This window comes from Anabrus simplex, chromosome 5 (genome assembly GCF_040414725.1).
Source record: "Anabrus simplex isolate iqAnaSimp1 chromosome 5, ASM4041472v1, whole genome shotgun sequence".
Lineage (NCBI taxonomy): Eukaryota > Metazoa > Arthropoda > Insecta > Orthoptera > Tettigoniidae > Anabrus > Anabrus simplex.
The window spans coordinates 307,118,092-307,143,776 of NC_090269.1; the positions used below are offsets into that span (position 1 = coordinate 307,118,092).

The 25,685-nt window shown below is 39.6% G+C and overlaps 2 protein-coding genes across 2 annotated transcripts in view; one reads left to right on the top strand and one right to left on the bottom strand.

Annotated features, from left to right (window-relative positions):
* Positions 1-1,169: 1,169 nt before the first annotated feature.
* On the top strand, positions 1,170-24,291 carry LOC136874025 (fibrinogen silencer-binding protein). The gene is made up of 4 exons (XM_067147508.2): positions 1,170-2,083; positions 2,237-2,337; positions 10,656-10,833; positions 23,621-24,291. Exons 1-4 carry the CDS (start codon positions 1,642-1,644, stop codon positions 24,004-24,006), a joined length of 1,107 nt encoding a protein of 368 aa, XP_067003609.2. The 5' UTR covers positions 1,170-1,641; the 3' UTR covers positions 24,007-24,291.
* LOC136874024 (uncharacterized) overlaps positions 14,375-25,685 on the bottom strand; it is a 204,397-nt gene continuing 193,086 nt past the window's right edge. Inside the window, exon 13 of the mRNA XM_067147507.2 lies at positions 14,375-14,474. Coding sequence (XP_067003608.2) covers positions 14,452-14,474 — 23 coding nt within the window. The 3' untranslated portion in view covers positions 14,375-14,451. The remainder of the gene's footprint in view (positions 14,475-25,685) is intronic.

Consider the following 25,685-nt stretch of genomic DNA (forward strand, 5'->3'; position numbering starts at 1 on the left):
GTGTAGCCTATATTTAATTTTATAGTTGTATTTTCGCCGTAGTACGCACACGTTCTTACCATTGTGTTTTAAAGTTGCAACATATTATATTGCCACGAAAACGTGTTATACGATAACTATTAGATGAATACATTCCACGAGAAGTATTACGCCCTTGAATTTATATTACTCATCACGTGAAGATACCATACCTAATCTAAACTATGAGGCCTCATTATCTTAATAACAGCTGTTTACATAAATCCTGATGTGGTATATTTAAAGAACAAACATGCAATATACTTAAATATGAAGTTTTGTCATTCAATAGTCACAATTATCCACAGAATGCTCCAATCCTTATGAATTACATTCACAAGTACAACTTGAAACATTCGCTTTGCTCGCCTCAATTGAACAGCTGATGGGCTTTGCGCGCTTTCTACAGTATGGCCTATATATTACGAGGGCAGTGATGGTACTCTTCATTGAACATGAAAATTTGATAGCCAAATTAATACCGGTAGCCCGCCTGGTGTCCATGATCGTTAACACTTTGAAGTCTAAACGATCTGACATCGTGGTTACAGTAACCGGTTCGAGTCCCGTTGTTCGAAAAAATGTTCACCGTCAGAATGTTAGCCGGCAGGATAGGGGTGGTGGTGGTATACAATTTCTAATTGCGTACCAAAAGCCTGAAAATTCCAAACCTCCCGCAGTGCTCATATGGAGTGAGGAAATATGACGCCGTTATGACGCCGTTTATGGTGGTTCGTCCGTCGGATGACAAAGTTAGGTCTTGAGCAGGCTCTTTAGTGCTACTCGACAGGAGTAGGCTATGTGCCGGCACCGAGTTTCACCCTCTCCCTTCGTACTATTATTATATCACGTCACTCACGTAATCCCATTAACTCATTTCATGAGGTTGACATTAGGAAGGCTATCCGGTCATAAAAACCCGCCACGACAGATCCATCTCACCTAAGACCCGACCACATACAGGAACGGGACAAGGGTCGGACAAACAAACAAACATTGTTTGACCTCACGACAGCTCAGGGCCGTTGGGAGTCAAAATGGCAGCCCTTGTCGCTCATGGCATGATCCCGAGCCGCGGAGGCGACAAACAGTAACCATCTGCCATCTGTTGGAAGTACTTCGTACCTTTGTAGTAGGCAACTTAGACAACCTTAACCTCTGGGTTGCATGCGAGGTTTTGTTATCCTGAACTTATAAACAAGTTTATTCTAACAGGTTTACATCTTTCCAACAATAATTCGTATGTGTTCCTACGTTGAAAGATTAAGAGGACGTAGATAGTTCGTGTTATGTGCTGATAAATGATTGTGACTGATTATTAGGTTGTCCTGCCAATGTTACTTGCCGTATGTTTATAGGCTTAAGCTACAACTTCGTCTCGCTTATAAAACATATTTCTGTGTAGCTTCGTTAATAACAACTTATATCTTGGAGTTAAAGTATTGTATGTAGTTAAGTGCTTTTAATACTTTTTCCGTTCGATTAATTTTCAATTTCCTCACAGTAGTAGGCCTACTGCTAACTGCTAGTTAAGGAAGTAGGATTAGTTAGCATTTTACCATTAAGAAATTCTTACAAGAGGTTTTTATACGCATTTTATTTAATTTTCCTGCGACAGATAACATGACGAAGCGTGAAAGATCTAGTAATTTTTCTCTTCAAGAAATGGATTTACTGTTAACATTAGTAGAGAGGAGAAAGAATATAGTAGAATGCAAGGTCAATGATTCCCATGCTTGGAAACGAAAGGATGAAGCTTGGGAAGCAATTACCAGGGAAATGAATTCCATATTGGGGATAAACCGTACGGTAAAATGCGTACGTGGCAAATATGATACAATGAAAAAGAAAGTAAAACATGATCTTTTAAAAAATAAGTTTGACAGTTTCAATGAGGAAAGTGCTTCCCCATCGCCCCCACCAACTATTGCCCCTCTTCCTCCTCCTATTTTTTGCACACCAGATAAAATCTATGAAAGAGTAATGCTGTTGGCTGGAATAAAGACCAAAGGAGAAGTCAGTAGGCCTACCAGTAATTTTGATAGTGAGAATGAAGAAACCAATAGTGAGTACAGAAAACTGAACAGTTTTTTTGTTGTGAGCTTGTTTGTTGGTGCATTACAGTACCTACCTACTTAGTTTAGGCATAATCTCTTAAGTTTCAAATTTTCAGTTTTGAATATACACATATGTTCTGGAGTGTGCATTTTATGTTTAGGTGTGGAGATTTCTCTGGATCAGGTACCACTACAGGAACCCATGCAAAATGAGAAATCACAGGATAATGTACCAGTACCAGTTACTGATGAAGATCTTGAGGTACCGTACTATAGTCAGCTACAGTTTAAGCATCTATGATCTTTCCACAAGTAAATATAAAATTCGATGAGAATATATAGTTCATGAGAGCATTCAATGAAATTTTCAAATGAGAGAAAATATTGTCCCATGTACCGGTACCTATCCTATGTCTCTCTCTCAATATCTTTATTATTTTTTTTATTTTTACAAGTTGCTTTACATCGCACTGGCATGCATGAGGTCTTAGGACAATGATGGTACCGGTACAAGAAAGGGCTAGGATTGGCCTACATGGAGTGGAAAACAATAAATAATCAGAGATTACTGGTACCATTACTTTTCTTACCTCTCTAAATTCAAACACATTGTTGAGATAACTGGTACCGTATTCATATAGGTATCCCCAAAATACATGCACTCTATCCCTTGCCTGTTATAAGTGGCAACTGCCCAATGTCTTTCAGTTTAGGAACAAGGGTTAGCAGGCATGGGGTTGCTATCTGATTCTGATATTGTTTCCATTTACTTGTACTAGGCTCCTCACTACTTTCATCTTTCCTATCTGGTTTTTTTTTTTTTTTTTGGTCAACACTTGTTCTCTTCTCACCCTAGCAGAATTAAGTTTGTGAGTAATTTTCATGCCTTTCACAGTCATTTCCTTTCTTTTGCCCATACCTTTGCTTTTCGAAAGGTAATACCACTTCCTTTTTCACTTCTAATTAGGACATGGTTATCAAGTTGTTCCTCCCCTTAAAACAATAACCACCACCATCTTCATCTTACATAAGAGAAACAAGACATAGGTAGATACAATATTGCATCTTAGTTTGAAGTAGGAAGTTGCCCGGATTGTAAGTACTGTTAGGTTAGAATTCACACTTGTTTGGCACATAGCAAGTGGTGCCTAGCTTGCTATACAGTTATATAGGCGAGTAGCCTTCATTTTAGGTTAGTAGGTACTGTAGGAGGTACGGTGTTCCTGGAATCTGAGATAAGGCTTTTTGTGGATGATGTTATTCCGTATAGAGAAATAAGTTACAAGATTGTGAGCAACTGCAAAATGACCTCGAAAATGTGAGATGGATAGCAGCCAGTGGTTGATGATAAACGGGTTTAAAAGTCAGATTGTAAATTTCATAAATAGGAAAAGTCCTCTCAGTTTTAATTACTGCATTGATGGAATGAAAGTTCCTTATGGGGATCATTGTAAGCAGTGGCAGCGCGTGACTCTCATCACTGGGGGTTCAAAAGAAGAAAAAATTGCCTCCCCCCCAACCTCTCCTCTCCCCATCTCCGCCAGCTTCTCTTCCGTCGTGGGCCGTAACCTCCTAAACTAAGATGACATACGTTCTAGAAATGTGATCAAATACGAGAGGAGCAGAAAATACGCTAGGCCTACATGCCGAGTTTTACCACATGCAAAATAAGAAATAACTGCTTCATTGAAGTCCGCAGAGTCTCGAACAAAGTTCCTTTCAATTGACAACATAGCAAGAGCAATAAGTCTATCCTCGGTCATTGTGCTGCGCTAGAAAGTCTTTATTCTCTTCAGGGTAGAGAAACACCTTTCTGCTTCCGATGTCATGGGAATAGTAACAACTATATTTAAAAGTTTTCATTGGTATTGCCTTGCCGCTATTCTTTGCCTCAATGATTTTTGAGTTAAGTTTCTTTCCAAAAGGTAATTATTCCAAAGAAGGCAAATTAATAGGTGTTTAGTAAGTAATGATGTATTTTGGACAAGATATTAATTGGAATTTGACAGTTTAATGTGACTTTTGGTAGTAACGATGCTTTTCAACACTAGCGCTAGTTACGTGCACTATTCTCTGTTGCCTAGTCAAATTCCCGTAAGGCCAACAGATGGCAGGCACATACCCCAACCCCAACAACACGACTAGCTAGTCCTGAGACAGTGGCCTATTGCGCATGCGTAAAGAACAGAGATCCGTTTCTGCGATATCCTGGTCTTGCCTTAGTGCTGGCTTTCGTCCCCTCGCACCTCGCCACTCCCTTCGCCTATGTACGGACGGAGAGATCGCCTTTGCAAGGGGGTTCATTCCAGACAAGCATCCAGCCACAGACCTTGCGCAGCTCACATGAATTGAAAGCCAGTACGAGTATATTACGGATAGCAGGATTTAGCAAGAGCTTCGAGATTGACGAGGGAGTTGTGAAAATTACGTAGTTGAATACAGTTTTATATAAACTGGAGGTTCATTGCTCCATTGCGCTATACCAGAAACCGCCACTGATTGTAAGTACCCATTGGGGTAATCACATAAATGGGATTGTAAATAAAGGGTACAGATATCTGCACATGGTAAGAGGGTATTTAGGAGTTGTAGTAAGGATGTAAAGGAGAGGGCATATAAGTCTCTGGTAAGACCCCAAATAGAGTATGGTTCCAGTGTCTGTGACCCTCATCAGGATTACTTGATTCAAGAACTGGGAAAAATCCATAGAAAAGCAGCGCGATGTGTTCTGGATGATTTCCGACAAAAGAGTAACGTTACAAAAATGTTGCATAGTGTAGGCTGGGAAAACATGGGAGAAAGGAGACAAGTTGCTCGACTAAGTGGTACGTGATATAGATGTTGATTCCCATAGGGAACCTGAAATTTGTCCCGAATGAGTAAATTTATAATACCAATGTAGTTGGTCTGTTATTGGACATTATAAATTTTCCAGCTAACTCATTCCTGGTTGTCAGCTTTTCGCCCCAGTGTGCTAAGTTGGGCTCATCAGTTGGTAAATAGCATACCCACCAAGTGCATACTGTGGAGGCCACTGTGTAGGCTACTTGGAGCCACTGGCATTGCTAATGCACTTGAGAGACTTTGTCTCATTTCCAAAAATGATGCCTGCCCGGCCATCAGGTACGGTATGCACCAGCCTTGCGTCTTGGTGGGTGTGCTATTTACCAACTGATGAGCCCAACTTAGCACACTGGGGCGAAACGCTGGCAACCAAGAATGAGTTACCTGGAAAATTTATAATGTCCAGTAACGGAACAACTACATTGGTAGTTATAAGTGGTATGTTTCGAGCTGTCAGTGGAGACAGGGTGTGGAATTACATTAGTAGACGAATAAGTTTGAGTGGTGTCTTTAAAAGTAGGAAGGATCACAGTATGAAGACAAAGTTGGAATTCAAGAGGACAAATTGGGGCGAAAATTTGTTTATAGGAAGAGGAGTTAGGGATTAGAATAACTTACCTAGGGAGATGTTCAATAAATTTCAAATTTCATTGAAATCATTTAAGAAAAGTCTAGGAAAGCAACAGATGGGGAATTTGCCACCTGGGCAGCTGCCCTAAATGCTATCAGTAGTGATTGATCGAGTGTCTAATATTTATGCTAATTTTGCTGCAAAACCATCATGCATGCTAGAGGGCTACTTGCTTAAATAAGTTTGAATTCTAACCAATTATGTAATGCTTTCAAATCTCTGGTGGAGTGCTCCATATTCATATTATTAATCTTGGGAGATGTTCAATAAATTTCCATTTCTTTGAAATCATTTAAGAAAAGTCTAGGAAAACAACAGATGGGGTATCTGCCATGTCCACGAACCTGCTACGCATCCCCTGTGGGTGGGGGAGGCAGACAAATAATACACCCACGGTATCCCCTGCCTGTCGTGAGAGGAGACTAAAAGGGGCAACCTAGGGATGATTGTATTAGAACCATGAAACTACTTTTGATTCGTACCATCACACGGGGAACACCATGGGTCGCTTTTACTTGCGAGTAGTACCACTCTGTTAGTTACTGAATAGTTTTGTGATTCGTAGCACTTAAGCGGGGTTCAGTGTGGATTTCCAGTACCTGTGAGAGCAATACCACGGGTCTGGGCATTGCCTGCGAGTTGTACCACTATATGAGCGACATCGTGGGTCTGCGTTGCCAGTGATTAGTACCCACTACATGAGGAACACCACGGGAATGCTGGCGCCCGTAATTAGTACACCTAGGTGAGGAACCTCATTGGTTTGCGTTGGCTATGTGTGGCGCCATTGTGTGAGAAACACCATAGGTATGCGTTACCTTTACGACATACAATACTTGTGAGTAGTACCTTAATGTTTGGAACACCATGAGTTTACGCTACCTTTGATTAATACCGCAGCTTGAGAAATACCATGGTTCTCCTTTACTAGCGATAAGTGCCATTATGCGGGATCGTTGACGTAGATATTGACCCATTCACACAAGCATCAACGATTCAGGATTGGGCTTTGGGAGCAGTCCCTTGGTCAGTAATATTGTTTCTGGGAATGTTAGGCATTGCGCGTCTTAAACACTGATCGTTTTAAATTTATATTCATCAATTCATTCCTCATCATCATGTTTTGAATTTGGGTCAGTGGATGAATTTTGTACTTCTAAATTGTAATTCCATTTAGTCTCATTTCGTACAATAGGGGCTGATGACCTAGATGTTAGGCCCCTCTAAACAACAAGCATCATCATCAATCTGCCACCTGGGCAGCTGCCCTAAATGCTATCAGTAGTGATTGATCGAGTATCTAATATTTATTACATAAAATCAGCTTCATGGTCCGTATCGCACTTCAATAGATTCACAATTAAGTATTTATTTATTTTCCACCTAGTCGATACAATGATTGCTTAAGGCAATTTTTAATGGTCAAAAGTGGTACATGTTTCATATATTAATCAACATCTTCAGCCACATAATACTGTTTAGATGAAAAATATATAAAATTGACAAAGTAATGCTTTAGAGGAAGTGTCCTTAAAATTAACATAAGATTGACAAGATTAAAACAAACAAATAACTCAAGAGAAAAATATTTATGCTAATTTTGTTGCAAAACCATCATGTATGCTAGAGGGCTACTTGCTTAAATAAGTTTGCATTCTAACCAATTATGTAATGCTTTTAAATCTCTGGTGGAGTGCTCCATACTCATATTATTAATCTTACTAAATGGCTAACAAAATGCCTCTCAAAAATGATTTCTGAAGTTTTGCATCAAAAGCCTACAGATCTTACAACAAGGTTTATTTCTCTTATGTGAAAGACCAATATATGAATGTCTATTTTATATTTGAGCCCTACTACTAGTAGACCTACAAGGCCTACGAGTAAATCATAGAGGAAGTGAATTCAGGTACTAATATTCATCAGCTCATTGACAATTTAAAATTAGCAATTTAAAAGGCTAACAAAATTTCTCCTGATGTTTTATATAAAGACCCTATTTATCTCACTATAAGGTTTGTTTGTTTCAGTTAACCTGTTGTAATTAGTATAGGTTTAAGTGCAGTTTGTAGCCCGCCCCGTGGTGTAGGGGTAGCGTGCCTGCCTCTTACCCGGAGGCCCCGGGTTCGATTCCCGGCCAGGTCAGGGATTTTTACCTGGACCTGAGGGCTGGTTCGAGGTCCACTCAGCCTACGTGATTAGAATTGAGGAGCTGTCTGACGGTGAGATAGCGGCCCCGGTCTAGAAAGCCAAGAATAACGGCCGAGAGTATTCGTCGTGCTGACCACACGGCACCTCGTAATCTGCAGGCCTTCGCGCTGAGCAGCGGTCGCTTGGTAGGCCAAGGCCCTTCAAGGGCTGTAGTGCCATGGGGTTTGGTTTGGTTTGGTTTTTTAAGTGCAGTTTAGAACTGTATGTATGTTCAGTTCGTCAGTGATTCCGCTGGTGGGATCCTCAACAGCTCTGCCATCAGCTGTCGTAGATGGCCTAGGCATCACTGAAGAGGCGTACTAGGAAAATGAGGAGTGAGGTAGTTTCCCGTTGCTTTCCTCACCGAGCCAGAGTTGCTATTACATATCAGTCTGCCAAGCTGACTGAAATGCATGCACCAACTGACCCTATGAGCAACATTTTCACACCATTCATAGCAGGGACTGGCTGCAGAAGGATTGGCATTACTAGCATCGCTCATACCTCCCTCACTTTGATATTGTCAGGAACAAATGAGGGTTAAACAATGGAGCTTGGAGGTGTATGTTGAAGGGCAGAAATATGACACAAAAAGGATGAAGAAATTAAGGACATAATGAACAAGGCATATTACATACATTTTATGGTGTATGCAACTGAGAACTGCCCAGTAACGCAGATTGATAACATTTGAATTATGTTTTCTGGAATGGAAGAACAAAGTACTTTCATCAATCTCTGTCACCCTAATTTTTTATTTTGAAAATATAAGTGTCAAAAGGAATGAGCAATACTAATAATGCAATTTATTATGGTAGTTAGTCCTTGTGATTAGTTATGTAAGTGTGTAACTTATAGAGTCAGCTGGTGTATGTATTTCAGTAAACTTGTAATAGCACCTTCTGGCACACTGACAAAGCAGTGGAAAGCTACTTTCCTTCAATAATTTTGTGTGGCTATTACTTGCCTGGTGCAGCCCTTGTAAGGCAGACACGCTAACGAGAGTGAGCGGCATCTGCTGTTCATGAGAAACTACATGTTATTGTGGAGGTGGATAGTGTTGCACGTGGTGTATATGTTACAGTGGTGTTGGGGACAACAAAAATACCAGTCCTCAAGCCAAGGGAATTGTTTTTTAAATCCCTTGAGCCAGCCAGGATTCAAACCTAAGGCCCTGAAGTCAGAGGCCAAGTTGCTAACTATTCACCCTTGGAGCTGGATACCTCTATCAGTGACACCTAGGCATTCTATCACAAGTGATAGTTGAACTGTTGATGATCTGAACAGCTTCTTCGCTGATCTCAGCAAGTTTCTGTTGCCTATATGTAATAAGCTCACCGGACAAATTTTTTTTTTTGCTAGTGACTATGTTGCACTGACACAGATAGGTCTTATGGTGACTATGGGATAGGAAAGACCTAGGAGTTGGAAGGAAGGAATTATGGTAATTATGCCTGATGTGAAAATGGAAAACCACAGAAAACCATCTTCAGGGCTGCTGACAGTGGGATTGGAACCCACTATCTCCCGGATGCAACCTCACAGCTGCGCATCTCTAACTGCACGGCCAACTCGCCCGGTGACAAAAAATTAGTCACCCGTGGAGAAATCACTACAAGCAATCATTTAAAACCGTGTAACTCCACCTCTGGACATAATAACCACCTACATTCAGTTAGGAAGTGAGTCCACAAGGTTGTGCAGGTACATCACAGATTAAGCCACTCGCTGAGGATTTGATCACACATTTCCACCAAATTGTGGGGATGCTGATGTCAGCGTTTTACTTGCTATTCCAACTTGCCCCACAGATTTTCAGTGGGGATCAAGTCAGGTGATTTTGAAGGCCAATCAAGGTGTAATAGGGAGGGGGAGTGTTCATAAAACCAGTCACATATACGTTGAGCTCGATGAACTTTGCTGTTGTTAACTTAAAAAATCGGGGTATCAATAGCATACTCATCATGCAGATGTTGACTGAAAGGCAACACCTGGTCATCCAGAATATTTATTTAAACATGTCAGTGGTCATCTCAATGAGCAGGCCCTATCCATGATATGATAAACACCCTCAAAACATCACAGACCCACCTCCAACTTTAATCTGACCTTGTACACATCCAGGATGAAATGCTTCATTTGGCCTTCGGTGCACTCACCGACATGCATCATTAGAATGCAGGCAAAAATGTTATTCGTCAGACCACATTACATTCCGCCAGTCAACTACTGTCCATGTTCAATGATTTCTAGCCCATTGAAGACACTCGGCTTTATGTGCCTGTGTGAGCAATGGCCTTTTGCGAGGTGACCGACTCCAAATGTTCATTGCATGCAGTTCCTCTCACAATGTTCCCTCACTAACAGGTTGGGATGGACCTTCATTCACTGACTGAGCAATTCCTGTCTGGTTTGGAATAGATTTTGATTCACAACCCATGAAAGGCACCTCTGGTCCCTCTCATTCAGGATCTTTTCCTGACCATAATTTTAATGTTGTGTTTTGTAGCCACATTTAGTATACCACTGCTTGTAGACACGTTGAACAGTTCGCTGCAAAGCACCAGCAAATCCAGCACCTTCATGTACCATATGGCCACGGGCACGGTCAAACACAGTTGCCCCTTTTTGCCACTGTCAAATCCTTACATCAAGCCATGTTGACGACGTACACTGTCTGCTTGAAACATCAATTTCTCACCGATTGCTACTGCCTTATGCTCACGTAGAGGCAGTGCACACATGGTTAAGCATGGGACTCGTTCGCTGCGCCATCTGTACAGGCTTAACGATCCATCTGTGCGTGCATACTAGGGTGACTAATTTTTTGTTCAGTGAGCTTATCTAATTCTGTCTTAAAGTATTTCTCAATGTTCTTTTCTTACTGTGTATGTATGTCTTGATTTTCATTTAAGGTATTAGATGTTGAGGTGGATGGAGATGGTAACTGGACATCCTGGAACCCAGTAGTGGTGGCAGCTCATTCTATCCAATCGGCACAAGATGTATCAGGAAATTCCAGTGCCTTCAGAAGCAAAACCACACAGACTGAAAAACGTGCAAACCAAAATGGGAATATTCAGCAAGGGCAAGGTATTCTAGTCCGTTACTATATCACTGACTAGGCTCCTAGATGTGTTTTTATTCTGATTTCTTGGTTAGGGTTGTCACATTTTGATATGAGGATACTTGTCCCAATAGAATAACAATATAAAAGGTACCATTGTTGATCCACGTAATTATTACATGTCAGAAAAAAAAAAATAGGCTTTAATATATCCATATCATTCATCAGTCATTTCTAAGTTAACTTTACATCACAAGTTGCATACGGTATCCCTAATACTTTTCACACTCCACATAATAAAAATCAGACAAAAAATTACCTTGAATGTACATAAGTGAATACGTCAAGTTTCAGTTTTCTTTTATTTGTTGCTATGAAACATGTGAATCTCTTTGTTAAACCATCTATCTTTGAGTTTTAGTTAGGAAGTAAAGGAGGGCATATATTAGTCTCTGGTAAGACCTCAATTAGAGTATGCTTCCAAAGTATGGCCTCACACTAGGATTACTGATACAAGTGCTGAAAAAAGTCCAAAGGAAAGCAGCTTGATTTGTTCTGCATGAGTAATTCCTCTGACTTGGGGGCTGTGTATTTATGTTAATACACATTTATTTACATACAACTCATCTCACTATAAACCACCACAGAAATGCAAAATAATGAATACATTCATTCACATAGGTTTGACATCAGGAAAGGCATTCAGCCATAAAACTGGACTTAAACCACGTGGGTGCAAACACCAAGTAATTGGGAGAAGTCCAGGAAGGATAATCCTATCTTTCTCCAATTAATCAAACTATTCTGAAAACCTGACTGTTCAGATATGTACTGAATAAATTGCCTAAACAGTTAGGTCATGTAGCTGTGAGGTTGCATTCAGGAAATAGTGGGTTCAGACACCACTGTCAGCAGCCTTGATGGTAGTTTTCCATGGTTTCCCATTTTCACACAAGGGAAATGCTAAGGCTGTACTGTAAGTAACTCTTTCCGCTAACGGCGGCCAAAATTATGTTCAAGCCATGCTGCAATCACAGCCCGTAGTAAGGTTTGACAACTAACTAAAAGTCAAGAACGAGCTATGCACGCATTCTGGTGGCTATATTGTGTTTCTTCATGTGTTACTTATGAGAGTATTTCAACAGATGACAGTATTATCTAAGTCAGATAATTTAAGGTATTATCGATGAATGTGTATTAGTAGATATTGTCGATCAGTATGCTCTAAATCATGGCTCTTGCAGCAAACAAGTGCTTGATGAAAGTGATATTTTCTATATTTTAAGTAATCGTAATTCCTCATGTCTAGAAAAAACAGAAAACTTTACTAACATGTAGATATTCTTACGTATTCACGCAAATATGAAATGTGCGGGAACATGCGGTAGGCTGTAAAACGAATTCCAGTCATAATGAAGTATAAGAGATTTCTTCAAATTCATGTTCAGATGTCAATATTTCCATTTTTGCCGAAAATTATACAGTAATTGCATGATATTGAAGAATATCATCTTCACTCTGAGAATCTTCACGAACATTGCCTTTCGTGCTACTATTATCACATAAAAATTTATAAATAAAATTTCATACAAGCTTCCATTTTTGGTATTATTATTAAACAATTATTATTATTATTATTATTATTATTATTATTATTATTGGTACGGGGATACCCGTAGAGCAGAAAGAGATAAAAAGAAGATGCCAGGGTGAATGGGTCTATCTCCAATATCAAAATTAATTTAAAAATTGAACTGAAAGTTATATTTCTTCAAAAAAAAAAAAAAAAAACCAACTTAAATTTTCACCTAGTGAACATAACATGTCAGATACAAAAGCAATCTTGAAACCAGACTCAGAAAATCCAAGATTAGTGAATTTTACAGATTCTGGGCTTCAAGCCCTTAGTTTTACAATTCCACAAATACTGGATCCAGTTTACAACTTTAATTCAAAACAAGGATTAATTTAGTCAAGGGCAGAAATCCCCTAATTCAAGAGCACTTTCTTCCAAAATACAATATCTAGCCTTCCAGAGTCACTCATTACTCTTACAAAACTTTGAAAAAGAGCCAACAGGCTCTCAGTTTCTTATGGTCCACTCAAGGAAACATTACATAAAAATTTACAATCTCTGGCCTCTCAAGTCACAATTTACAAATTGAATTGGTTTTTACACAGGGGTATCCAATACCCAACCTACGGGGCCTTTGCGAAAGGGAACAGGTTAAATAAACGGCCCGAACACAAACTGAATGGAGGCGCACATTGCACTCCCAGATAATGAAAATATTAAAACATACAGGGCTCTCGGCCAATGAAACGGGCTAATCCCAAGCTACTTGAGGTGGTGCGCATGGAAATAACTGTAATGCATTACAGAAAAAAAAAAAAAAAAATATGTTGCTAAATCATAGACACCTCAAACCAAGATGAAGGGGAGCTCGAAAGGGTAACTCACTCTCTATCCCCGATTTACAATTAAAGATTTTATTAAGTTTTTACATTAGCCAAAAAAGTTACATTTTAGAAAAGTATTGTTACATAATTAAAGATTCAAATCTTCCCCTTGGATTAATTTGCGGATACAGCAAGAAAGATAGAATTTTATGTGGCCATTACCTTGTAGATGTTCTGCTGACCGAAGAAAGAGGCCTCCCACCTTAACACACACACACACTTAGAAAGACAACGATCAGTTGGCAAGGAAACGCGTAAAGCCGCAGTTTATATACCCTCAGGGAAGGTTTGAGAGGATTCTGGGATAATCCGGACACACCCTCAAAATTTTATTAGTTAAGTTCAAAAGTTACACTCAAAATCGAACAAGAAGCCTGTGATAGGTTGAAAATTAATTACAGAAATTTTTGATTGGCTAGATTCAAAACTGGCAGAAAGACAAAGAAGTGTTGCCAACCCAAAAATAAATTAACATAGATTCAGTTATGGAAAACCTAGGAATATGAAACTTCTTTAAGTTATAAGTTCTTCCATCTAGCACCAGAGATTTTTTTGTGATGACATCTGTGGAAAAATGTCCAAACTTCTTGAGGTATAACAAACAAAACAAGGAGAAATTCAGTCAGTTTAGGAAACTTCACAATAACAAAATTACTTAATATTTCAGTGGTGACATCTTCTGATTAAAGTTCCAACTTCATATAGTATCAGTTTCACCTTTTGGTCGATAGATGATTTTATTAAGGCGGTTATTTTGAATGAGCGGAGTTAGGTGTACCTCCCGGTACAAACCTTCCCCCCCCCAAAGTCCTTCCTAGGGGTGACACAGAAGAATTTTTGAGAAAACCTTTCCAGTTGAAAAATGTATGTCTTTTACTAAACGTAGATTTGTAGAAAAATTTGTAAATCCAGATTTAAGATGTCCTTGTGGTCGTAGAAGTTCATTACATGCTGATTAGATTTGATGGTAAGACCTGCCGCCGCTGCCGATACCCAGCGTCGTGATGGTGGTCGCCGCAGACGAGATGTATATGTACAGTCCCCAGATGTGTTGGCGGTAGGGTTACCGCACTTCAGCCTTTGCCGAGAAGATGGACTCCGGCACACCGTTCACAAGGAGTCTTCACTGGAATGGAGTGGACCCTTACCCCGTTCTAGTTTCTCTCGCCGGATGTTGCAGTACGTCAGCGAACGGCTGAGGGGGTTACTGAAACAGTAAGATCAAGATGACAGAAGTGTTGTTGCTTGAGATTGGAGAGTACAATCTTTATTTGAGAGGCAGAGAGACGGGCGGAATTGGTGGTGATGTGTGTGTGAACAATGCTTGGACGCAGGAGATGGGGGCTTGGTAATGGCCATCAAGAAATTGACAGCAGGAAAACCAGAGGGGAAGATCACACATAACAGGTCATATACATAATTAAATAAAACAATTGGGGCAGAAGGCCTCGAATTAAAGAAACAATCTTATACTCCTGCCGAATTGAGTGGCGAGCGAAAATAGCAATGCAATTATACAGGTTTCGCCTGAGAGAGGTGAACCCTAAAGATTCTCTCTGTGGCTGGATTACTGATTAATAATGTAACCAGCGTTAAGAAATCGAGAATGACGCACAGCCCGTGGAGTCTGGGGGCAAGCTTGCCCGCAGGAACAACATTTTTACCATGACATCTCCGACTTTTAAATTGGTGGGCCTCCGTCCACGATCATATCTTTCCCTAACCTTTTCATGGGAAACTAAGATTGGCTTTAGCCTTTTTCCATAGATCTCTAACATTATCAGGATCTATTGTTTCTGGTAATACATCATTAAGTGACCAAAGATTAGAGAGCGGCATGTTAGGAACAAATTTAAACATAAGAGAAGCTGGTGTGAACTTGTGGGATTCATGAACCGCCGAATTTAAAGCAGTGGCAAACCAATGCAGGGACGTATCCCACCTGGAATGATTTTCATGATGAAATGTGATTAGAGCAGATCTAAGATTATGGTTGACCCGCTCAGCCAGAGATGGTTGAGATAATAAGCCGAAGTAGTTACATGTGATATAAACAAATCAAAACAGAATTTACGGAATAAGTTGGATGTGAATGCTTTAGCATTATCAGAAACTATATATTGACAGGGGCCAAAAGAAGCAAATATGGTATTCAAACAAGAAATAGTCGACTGAGCAGTTGCCAGCTTAGTCGGAAATAACCAAGAAAATCTAGTGAAACCATCTACGCACACAAGAATCAATTTATTGGAGTTCCCCTTCGATTGGGCGAAGGGTGTGACGTAGTCTATATATAGGCGCTCCATGGAGCGCGACGCTTGGTGAGAAGATAATAGACCTAGCTTAGTGGACAAGGTGGGTTTACTAAGCAAACAAGATTTACAAGCTTTTACCAATTCACGAATTTCGCTGTCCATACCTTTCCAAATGAACATCTCTCGAATCTTTTCCCGAGTTTCGAAGATGCCTAAATGCCCCCCTAATGGGGTCTCATGGTAATACTTGAAGATCATAGGCACAAGAACGGCTGGAACCACTACTTTCATCTTTTGATCATGCCTCAACGGGCAACACAAAACCCCGTTTCTCAATACATAAGGGACGACATGTTCCCCAGAAGAAAGAGTTTCAATAATAAGGGCCAGCACTGTATCTTCACATTGGTATTTTTCAATGTCCCGAAACAACTTGGGGGCATCGGTTAGAATGGCATTAACACCCGAAGGTATGGGCGTGAGAAGAGAAGAACTATCTTCCTCTTCGGTGGTCTTCACTTCGTGAGAAAACATGCGGCTTAGTCCATCCGCAACAACATTTTCAGATCCTCCGATATGTCTCACATCAAACTGAAACTGATGGCCCAACGGGCTATACGACCAGTATGACTCGGCCTAGCTAATACCCAATTTAAGGCTTGGTTATCTGTTTCAAGGTCGGACTTGACATGTTCCAGATAGAGTCGGAACTTCTCTAGTGCAAATAAAACTGCCAAACCCTCAAGTTCATAGATGGAATATTTGGCCTCGAGCCGATAATGTCCTAGAAGCATAGGTGATGGGTCGCCTTCCGAGTTTAGTTTCCTGAAGAAGGACCGCAGCTACCGCCGATGATGAGGCATCGGTTTGAACAATGGATTTCTTCGAAAAATCTGGCATTGCAAGAACCGGGGCATTGCAAAGAGCTAATTTCAAATCTTCAAAAGCGGCTTGTTGAGATGGGCCCCACTCAAATTTGACGCCTTTCCTATGGAGTAAGTTCAAGGGCACCGCTCTGTTAGCGAAGTTAGGCATAAATTTTCTGAAGAAATTCACCATGCCAATGAACCTGGCAATACCTTTGATGTCCCTAGGGGATTTGATATCACAGATGGCCTGTGTTCTATAATGATCAATAGAAACCCCAACGGGTGACACAATATGTCCTAGGAATGACATAGAAGGCAAATGAGCATCTCCTTTAGATGATCTAGGTGTTATTCAAAAGGTCTCAGAAAATGTGACGACATTAAGATAGTGATACAAGTATTCAAATTTGATGTCGGAGAAGACCCTATCTAGCAGTCTAGTGAGAACAGTTGCCCACGTGGGGAGCCCGAAAGGCATGCAGTTATACTCGTACCAAGTTCCAGTCCGTGGCAAAAGCAGTTAGATGTTTCGGTTCTTCAGCTAGAGGGATCTGGTTGTATGCCTGATTACAGTCTAAGATGGTAAAGAACATAGCTTTCCGAAACCATGAAAAACAAAAATGAAGGTCAGGAAGAGCCACAGATTGTAACACCACCTTATGATTTAAAACTCTATAATCAATCACAGGCCTGAAGCCACCTTGGGGTTTTGGCACCAGAAAAATAGGCAATGAATACGCTGACTTAGAGGGTTGAATAATACCATCTTTTAGCATTTGATCTCTTTAAGAGCCTTCATTTTAGAAGGAGACAGCCTATAAGGCGGAAATCAAATTGGAATCGAATCCATAACCTTAATCTTGTATTCTATGAGGTCAGTAACACCAAGAGTATCAGAAAATACATCAGGAAATGACTGACACAATTGACGAATACTTTCGGCCTGCTCCTCGGGTAGATGTCTAAGGTCTAACAACATCTCATCCTGGGTAGGCGAAACAGATGAACATGATACAGAATGACACTTTAGCAATGGATTTTTACAATCATTAGCAAATTTGAAGGAGCACGACTTGCTCTGAATGTCGAGCATCAGAGCGTTAAAAGACATGAAATCAGCTCCCAAAATTACAGGGCAAGACAAGTGTTTGGCCACAAACAATTTTATTTTCCAGGTGAATTTAGAAATACAAATTTTGGCAAAGATGAAACCTAAAATTTCTAATGTAGAGGAATTAGCCAAAACGCATTGGACTGAAGACGAACAATAATCAGAAAATTTACAGTCTTTAATTTATAATACCATTCAGCCAAAATTACAGAACACACACTCCCCGAGTCTAATAGAGCAGTGACAGGCTCATTATTCAATTCAATTTTAAGAAATGGTACCAGTGCGGGGGTCTCTGCTGCAATTCTGTGGTATTCTTTAGGGCATTCAAATGATGGATTAGAAGAACTTTTACCCTTACCCGAGCTTTCAGTGGGTTTAACAGGGGCTGAGCCTTGGGGAGATGAACATGCCGACTCAGCCGATGATACTAGTCACTTTATATTATTGGAATTCGCGGAGGTTGCACCAGAAGTTGAACAGGAGGGGGTGCTGTGGTATTAGGGCAACTCTTGGCGAAGTGAGTAAACGAGCCGCATTTGAAACATCCTTGTGATGACCCTGCTTCATTCTTTGTCCCACTCTATTTTATCACTGGGCACTTGTTACGTACATGTTCCGTAGACCCACAAGCATAGCACTTGCGGGTAGTGAAAGTTCGGCGAGGTGGAGGCTGAAAACTACTAGAAGATGAAGGGGGCTCCTTTGCAACTCTTAAGGAGTTAGCATACCGCACTCCTTCGACTGAGACCGCCATAGCGTCTAATTTTGAAAAGTTTTGAGGGCGCGACGCAAAACACAGATACGCCCTATAGGGCAGGGAAATACCTTCAACATTCGTCCGCACAATTTTATCTTGAGGGAAATGAAGATATCTTGTTGACTGAGGCAGCTGCTCCCAAAACCGATCAAACCCCTTTAATCAACGTGCCTGCTGAGGAGGATTCTTCCAAAGTTGTAGAAAATAGAAAATCTGTGGCAACTCAACAACCCGCAGTCAGCAAGATTTTCATCCAGTCGCTGTACTCTGAAATAATTTTTGGATTAATGATGACATGGCTCGAGCTGGAATGAAGTTGGCCAGCAGATGGGCATGGAAGTCTTCTATGAAAGATCGCTCAGCTACTGCTTCAACTATTTTGTCCGAGAGGACACCTATAGAGTAACGGTAAATAATTTGAAGAATTCGGGAATGAGAGAGAGAGAACACTAAAGCGTGATCTTGAAATTCAACAAGGAACCTGAGAAATGAAATTACTTCGTTAGTGGCTTTACTGAAAATTTAGCAATTCCCCTAAGCAACATAGCCAATGGATGAGGCAAACTACTAAACCCATGTGACATAATAGGTAATGGCCTAGAAGGTTGAGAAGTCTCTAACACTGCATTATTTAAAAAGAAAAGTGGAATTTGTGTACGACGATCAGACTAATTTTCTAATGGGGCAGAAGTTTGTTGAGTTGCCACAGATTTTCTACTTTCTACAACTTTGGAAGAATCCTCCTCAGCAGGCAAGTTGATTAAAGGGGTTTGATCGGTTTTGGGAGCAGCTGCCCCAGTCAACAATTGATTAACTCTATTTGACATTCCTGATAGATGGTCAACTAAATTACTAGCCTCTTTAGCATGATCTTTTAATTTTAGAGACAATAGGTCCCGAGCCCTTATAAAAATGGAACAGTCTGGCCTGTACTCTCTTAAGCTGATTAGCAGATAGATTGTTTACTTCAAAAAAACTAAGAACAGACGCTACCTCGGTGGTGTTTTCTGTGATAGTGGAGAGAGCCCCATCAATTTCCTTTTCTCCCAAAATTGGGATACAAATGGGCAATTCTAGGGATTCTTTAAGCTTGGCAGTATCTGCCACGACCGTGCCTCCAGACTGAACATTTCTAATGAGTAACTCATAAATCAATTCCTCCTTGCGCAAGTATCCAGGATGGAGGACTTCGCGAGGGCCAGACATGATAATAGCAAACTTCCAAAATTAGAAAATTTCCCAGCGACCGAGAAAATACTTGTCGGCCCCGTGGTGTAGGGGTAGAGTGTTTGCCTCCTACCCGGAGGCCCCGGGTTCGATTCCCGGCCAGGTCAGGGATTTTTACCTGGATCTGAGGGCTGGTTTGAGGTCCACTCAGCCTACGTGATTAGAATTGAGGAGCTATCTCACGGTGAGATAGCGGCCCCGGTCTAGAAAGCCAAGAATAATGGCTGAGAGGATTTGTCGTGCTGACCACATGACACCTTGTAAACTGCAGGCCTTCAGGCTGAGCAGCGGTCGCTTGGTAGGCCAAGGCCCTTCAAGGGCTGTAGTGGCACGGGGAGGGTGAGAAAATACTTAGAGTTCGGCGCGGATCCTATGTTTAGCCATCAAAAGAGGCTTAATTTAGACCCATTCAACCATGCTCTGCTACCACTTGGTACGGGGATACCCGTGGAGCAGAAAGAGGTAAAAGAAGGTGTCAGGGTGAATGGGTCTATCTACAATATCAAAATTAATTTAAAACTTGAACTGAGGTTATATTTCTTCAAAAAACTTAACAAATTTTCACTTAGTGAACATAACATGTCAGTACAAAAGCAATCTTGAAACCAGACTCAGAAAATCCAAGATTAGTGAATTTTACAGATTCTGGGCTTCAAGCCCTTAGTTTTACAATTCCATGAATACCAGATCCAGTTTACAACTTCAATTCAAAAAAAGGATTCATTTAGTCAAGGGCAGAAATCCCCCAATTCAAGAGCACTTTCTCCCAAAATACAATATCTAGCCTTCCAGAGGCACTTGTTACTCTTACAAAATTTTAAAAGAGCTAACAGGCTCTCAGTTTCTTACGGCCCACTCAAGGCAACATCTGGCCTCTCAAGCCACAATTTACAAATTGAATTGATTTTTACACAGGGGTATCTAATACCCAACCTACAGGGCGTTTGCGAAAAAGAACAGGTTAAATAAACGGCCCGAACACAAACTGAATGGAGGAGACACTGCACTCCGAGATAATGAAAATATTAAAACCTACAGGGCTCTCGGCCGATGAAACAGGGGCTAATCCCAAGCTACATGGTGCACATGGAAGTAACTAATACATTACAGAACAGAAAAAAAAAGGTAGCTAAATCGCAGATGCCTCAAATCAAGATGAAGGGGAGCTTGAGAGGGTAACTCACTCTCTATCCCCGATTTACAATTAAATTTTTTTATTTAGTTTTCATATTAGCCAAAAAAAGTTACATTTTAGAAAAGTATTGTTACATAATTGAAGATTCGGACTTTCCCTTCGGATTAATTTATGGATACAGCAAGAAAGATAGAATTTTATGTAGCCATTACCTTGTAGATGTTCTGCTGATCGAAGAAAGAGGCCTCCCACCTTAACACACACACTTAGAAAGATGACGATCAATTGGCAAGGAAACGTGTAAAGCCGCAGTTTATATACCCTCAGGGAAGGTTCGAAAGGATTCTGGGCTAATCCGGACACACCCTCTCAATTTTATTGGTTAAGTTCAAAAGTTACACTCAAAATCGAACAAGAAGCCTGTGATAGGTTGAAAATTAATTACAGAAATTTTTGATTGGCTAGATTCAAAACTGGCAGAAAGACAAAGAAGTGTTGCCAACCCAAAAAAAATGAGCATAGATTCAGTTATGGAAAACCTAGGAATATGAAACTTCTTTAAGTTATAAGTTCTTCCACCTTGCACCAGAGTGCCTGATCAGAGTTTTTATTTTGTAGTGACATCTGTGAAAAAATGTCCAATCTTCTTGGGGTATAGCAAATGAAACAAGGAAAAATTCAGTCAGTTTAGGAAACTTCACAATAACAAAATTAATATTTCAGTGGTGACATCTTCTGATTAAAGTTCCAACTTCATATAGTATCAGTTTCACCTTTTGGTCGATAGATGATTTTATTAAGGCGGTTATTTTGAATGAGCGGAGTTGAGGTGTACCTCCCGGTACAATTATTATTATTATTATTATTATTATTATTATTATTATTATTATCATCATCATCATCATCATCTATTTATTTCACACTTCATGTCCTTCATTGGACCACTCTTCTCTCAGCCCAGTACTTCTTCATTCTCTCAGATCTTTAATTTCTCTCCTCGTCTGAAATCACTCTTCCCATGGTTTGTCTGTTGATCATGGTATGTAGTCTGCTGTCTATGTTTTTGAGTGTCTTGATTCTTTGGGTCTTGTTTTTAAATCCTCTACTGTGATTTGTAATTCCTTCACATCTTTGATTTCTGTAATCCACTTAATATTACCGTACTCTTACTGTTCCACAGTTTTTCTGTTATTATCCTGCTGATTCTATTTTCAGGTGTTCTGATTAGGTGACAAAAGAATAGTGCTCATTACCAGTTCTATTTCTTTGTAGACTGTTTCATTATTAATATTATTCTTGTTTTATGACCGCTTAGGATCACTTTAGTCAGTCCATCGTTCAGGTCTCTTTGAAGGGATTGTTTGGGCTTTGCGGTCCTGCCAGTACTTCTTCAGATGCTCCGATCTTCGTGCCTTTTCCTCAGTTGAAAATATGTGTGTTGGTTTGTTTCGCGTAAGGGTAAAGCAGAGGTTTGTATTCTTGAGTTTTGTGTTCAATTTTATCTTATTTGTGGTGTCTTCTGTTGTAAGACCTATTTCCTTCAGATCCTTTCTCACTTCCTGATCCATTTACATCCTGTTGTGGTATTTTTGAGATGAGATTGTGTTGTGCTAGTTGTTTCAGAAGTTTTGGATCCTGCATCCTCATGATGTGTCCAAAGAATCCTAGTCTCCTCTGACACATAGTATCTCTAATAGATTCTAGCTCTTTGTACACAACTTTCTTAGGTATTATCAGCCACTGTCCATCGTTCTGGTATTTTTTTGTTGATGCAGGTCCTTCCAATCCTCCTTTCAATTTTCTGAAGTCTGTCAGTCTTTGATTGTTTATTCAGGTGAAAAAGTGTTTCTGCTGTATATGTAGCTTCCGGTTTTATAACTGTGTTGTAGTGTTTTATTTTTGCATTTATTGATAGGCATTTCTTTTTGTAGATATCCCATGTTAATTTTTGTGCCTTAGATAATCTATGTGTTCTTGTTTGGATTGAGATTTTTTCCATTTAGGTTATGTGTTATTACTTCTCCAAGATCTTTAATTTGAGTTATTATTTTGATTTTATTTTGTTTTGTGGGTTTTTGGGGCATAATTTCTGTTTTTTCAAATGATATTTTGAGGCCAATTTTATTTGCAGTGTTTTGAAGTTCTGATATTTGGGTTTTTGCTTCTTTTATGTCAACTGCTAGTAATGCTAAATCGTCAGTGAAACCCAGCCAATTTGTTTTGATTTTTTGGCCAATCTTTATTTTTTGGGGGACATTTCCTAAACCATTCCCTCATTACCATTTCTAGAGCACAGTTGAATATTATTATATTATTATTGAACAGTTATTTTATATCATTTTCATTACTACTGCTATTTTGTAATTGGCAATGCACATTTGACATGATCAATCTAGGATACTGTACTTACTTAGTATACCATCAGAGTTTCTATTTATTCGCAAAACATGGTATAATATATAAACATTTTTGAAATCTCAAGTGCTAGGTGACATGATTTAAACAACCTTTTTTTTCATTATTAGATGCTCAGACAGGCAAAAAGAATCATGCAGATTTCTCTTATAGGTACGGAGCTATAATTTTTTTAAACCCTTAAAAATGTGCAGTCCAGAACATTTGTTAGGGATATTCAGGCCCAGACCATAATGGGTTAAAGCCATGGACTCTGCCTTCCCACCCTTGCGTCGCTGAAAATCTTCTATGTGTTAGTGCAAATACTAACAAAAAATAAAAATAAATTGTTTACATATAAGATCATATTAAACAACACTTTACTTATCATTTTTATGACATATTAATATACTGTAACTCCTTAATAAGCTCATTTCAGATATCTCAATATTGCTGCATCTTTTTTGTTTTTTTCATTTTTTCCCAAAATGTATTATCTAATCTGTTTTCCAAAGTTACTGATATGAGTAGTAGGCAAATGAAAGTTTAGCTTGATTCTAACTGAAGATGTACATTGTAATTTTTCTGTTCCTTTTGTACAGGTTCAGAATCTTCACTGTCACAATCCCACATCGTGCTGAACAAGAAAAGAATGGGTCAATTAGCCAGAAAGAAATTACAGTTATTAGAACTCCAGATCAACCTAGCACATGAGGAACTTGAAGAAAGGAGGAGGGACTCTGAGCTGAGAAGAAGAGAAAGGGAGGATGAACTCGAAGGAAGAAAAAGGCTCCGGGAAGAAGAATGTCGGGACAGAGCATTTAGAAGGAAGATGGAGGAAAGAAGATTTGAGGAGGAATGTAGGGAAAGGCAACATAAGAGAGACCTTGAGGAGGAAGAGCGCCTTCAGAAGAAGAGGGAACATGAAATGAGATTGAAGATCCTACAGCTCAAGAAAAGTAAACTAGAGTTCATGATGAAAATGTGAGACTGAAAATAGAAAGTGCCTTGTTGTGAACACAGCAATTGTACAGATTTTTTCCAGATCATTGTAAGGTCAGGGTTTTGAAGAAGGTTATGAAGGTTACCTGCTTCACAATCCTTGAAAGTTCTATTGTTGCTGTTTCCTATGATGTCATCTAGCTGACAGCAGTTTGGAATAAGTCTCCCTCTGAAGTTTCCCAAAGTTACTGATATGAGTAGTAGGCAAATGAAAGTTTAGCTCGATTCTAACTGAAGATGTACATTGTAATTTTTCTGTTGTTCTTTTTACCACCAGCTTAAAAAGTTTCTTCTCTCTACTTGTGTTCATATTGAATTATCCCTATCCTACATTACCATTATCTAAAACACAGATTCTCAAGAAGGACTCCTCAGAGTCTCAACACTGGGAAGCAGAAGCAAGTTTATCAGAGGCTGAGAAGAAGTAGATATACAAGGTTGTCAAAAAACAACATGAATTGGCATTGATGCTTTCATGGCCCGTACTCATAGACATGATATAGGCTTTTGGGTTTATGCTGTGTCAAGAAAATAAGGTGAAATTCTTTACATTTTGCAGAGAAATATGCTCTGCGTCATCAGAAGAAAATCTCAACTGTCCTCGAGAAAGGCTTCTAAAACAATGAGCTTTGAATTTTGACGTTACCTAATAGAAGTAGAAATGGTACATTCGTTCATCACTAGATGGGTTCTCGGACATGGTACAGCGTTAGCGTTCGAAGTGGAAGCTGACCGAACCATCATAATCAGTCCGAGATGATTACATGACAGGAGTACACACATATGAAGGTATACATTGACACAAGTCTGGAATGAAACATCTGGCGATGAGAAATGTAAGAATTCGGAAAACACCAAGACGAAATAACAATAGTGAAGAGACAGATTGATTCTGATGGTTCTGTCAGCTTCCGCTTCGAATGCTAGCGCTGTACCGCAACCGAGGAGCCATCTGGTGATGAATGAACGTACCATTTCCACTTCTATTGGGTAACATCTGAATTCAAAGCTCATTGTTTTAGAAGCCTTTCTGAAGGACACTCAAGATTTTCTTCCGATGATGCAGAGCATAGTTCTCTGCAAAACGTAAAGATTTTAATCTTATTTCCTTGATGCGGCATAAGCCCAAAAGTCTATATCATGTCTAACATGAATTGGGTATATGAGCGTCAGAGGGCTGGTCATACTGATAAACAGGGCCCGGATTTTGTTAACCTAAAATGCTAAAGAATGACCTTTAAAATGACCTTAAAATTATCAAAGTAATGTCCTAAAAATGAACAAAGAATGACCTAAAAATCCTAAGTATTTATTGTTTGAAACTAATTTATATACATTTCTAGATCTGAACAATATTGATAATTGACATTTTCTCTAATTTTTACATAGCGATATGTCAGTTCTTTGTTTTGGAATCTCTGTTTTCCTTAGAAACAAAATGTGCCAGTATGAAGATCTTCTGACACCAGGTACTCCGTAAAGAGAAATGATCTGAAAAGTAAAACAACATTTCTATAAAGATAATCATAATTGCCATCGGTTGCAGATTTAAGTGTAAAGCTATATATAATGTCATTATGTAGGTTTTAATATTTACTTCAGACTGTGTTGCAGTAGATAACTGACCATCTGTAGATTCTTGAAGGTAAAAGAACGTCGATTGTT

Excerpts from the sequence above, each read along its gene's own strand:
- LOC136874025 (XM_067147508.2), top strand. The coding sequence starts at position 1,642 with ATGACGAAGCGTGAAAGATCTAGTAATTTTTCTCTTCAAGAAATGGAT. Across the intron at positions 2,338-10,655 it reads TTACTGATGAAGATCTTGAG|GTATTAGATGTTGAGGTGGA; the intron begins GTACCGTACTAT and ends TTTTCATTTAAG. Across the intron at positions 10,834-23,620 it reads GAATATTCAGCAAGGGCAAG|GTTCAGAATCTTCACTGTCA; the intron begins GTATTCTAGTCC and ends CCTTTTGTACAG.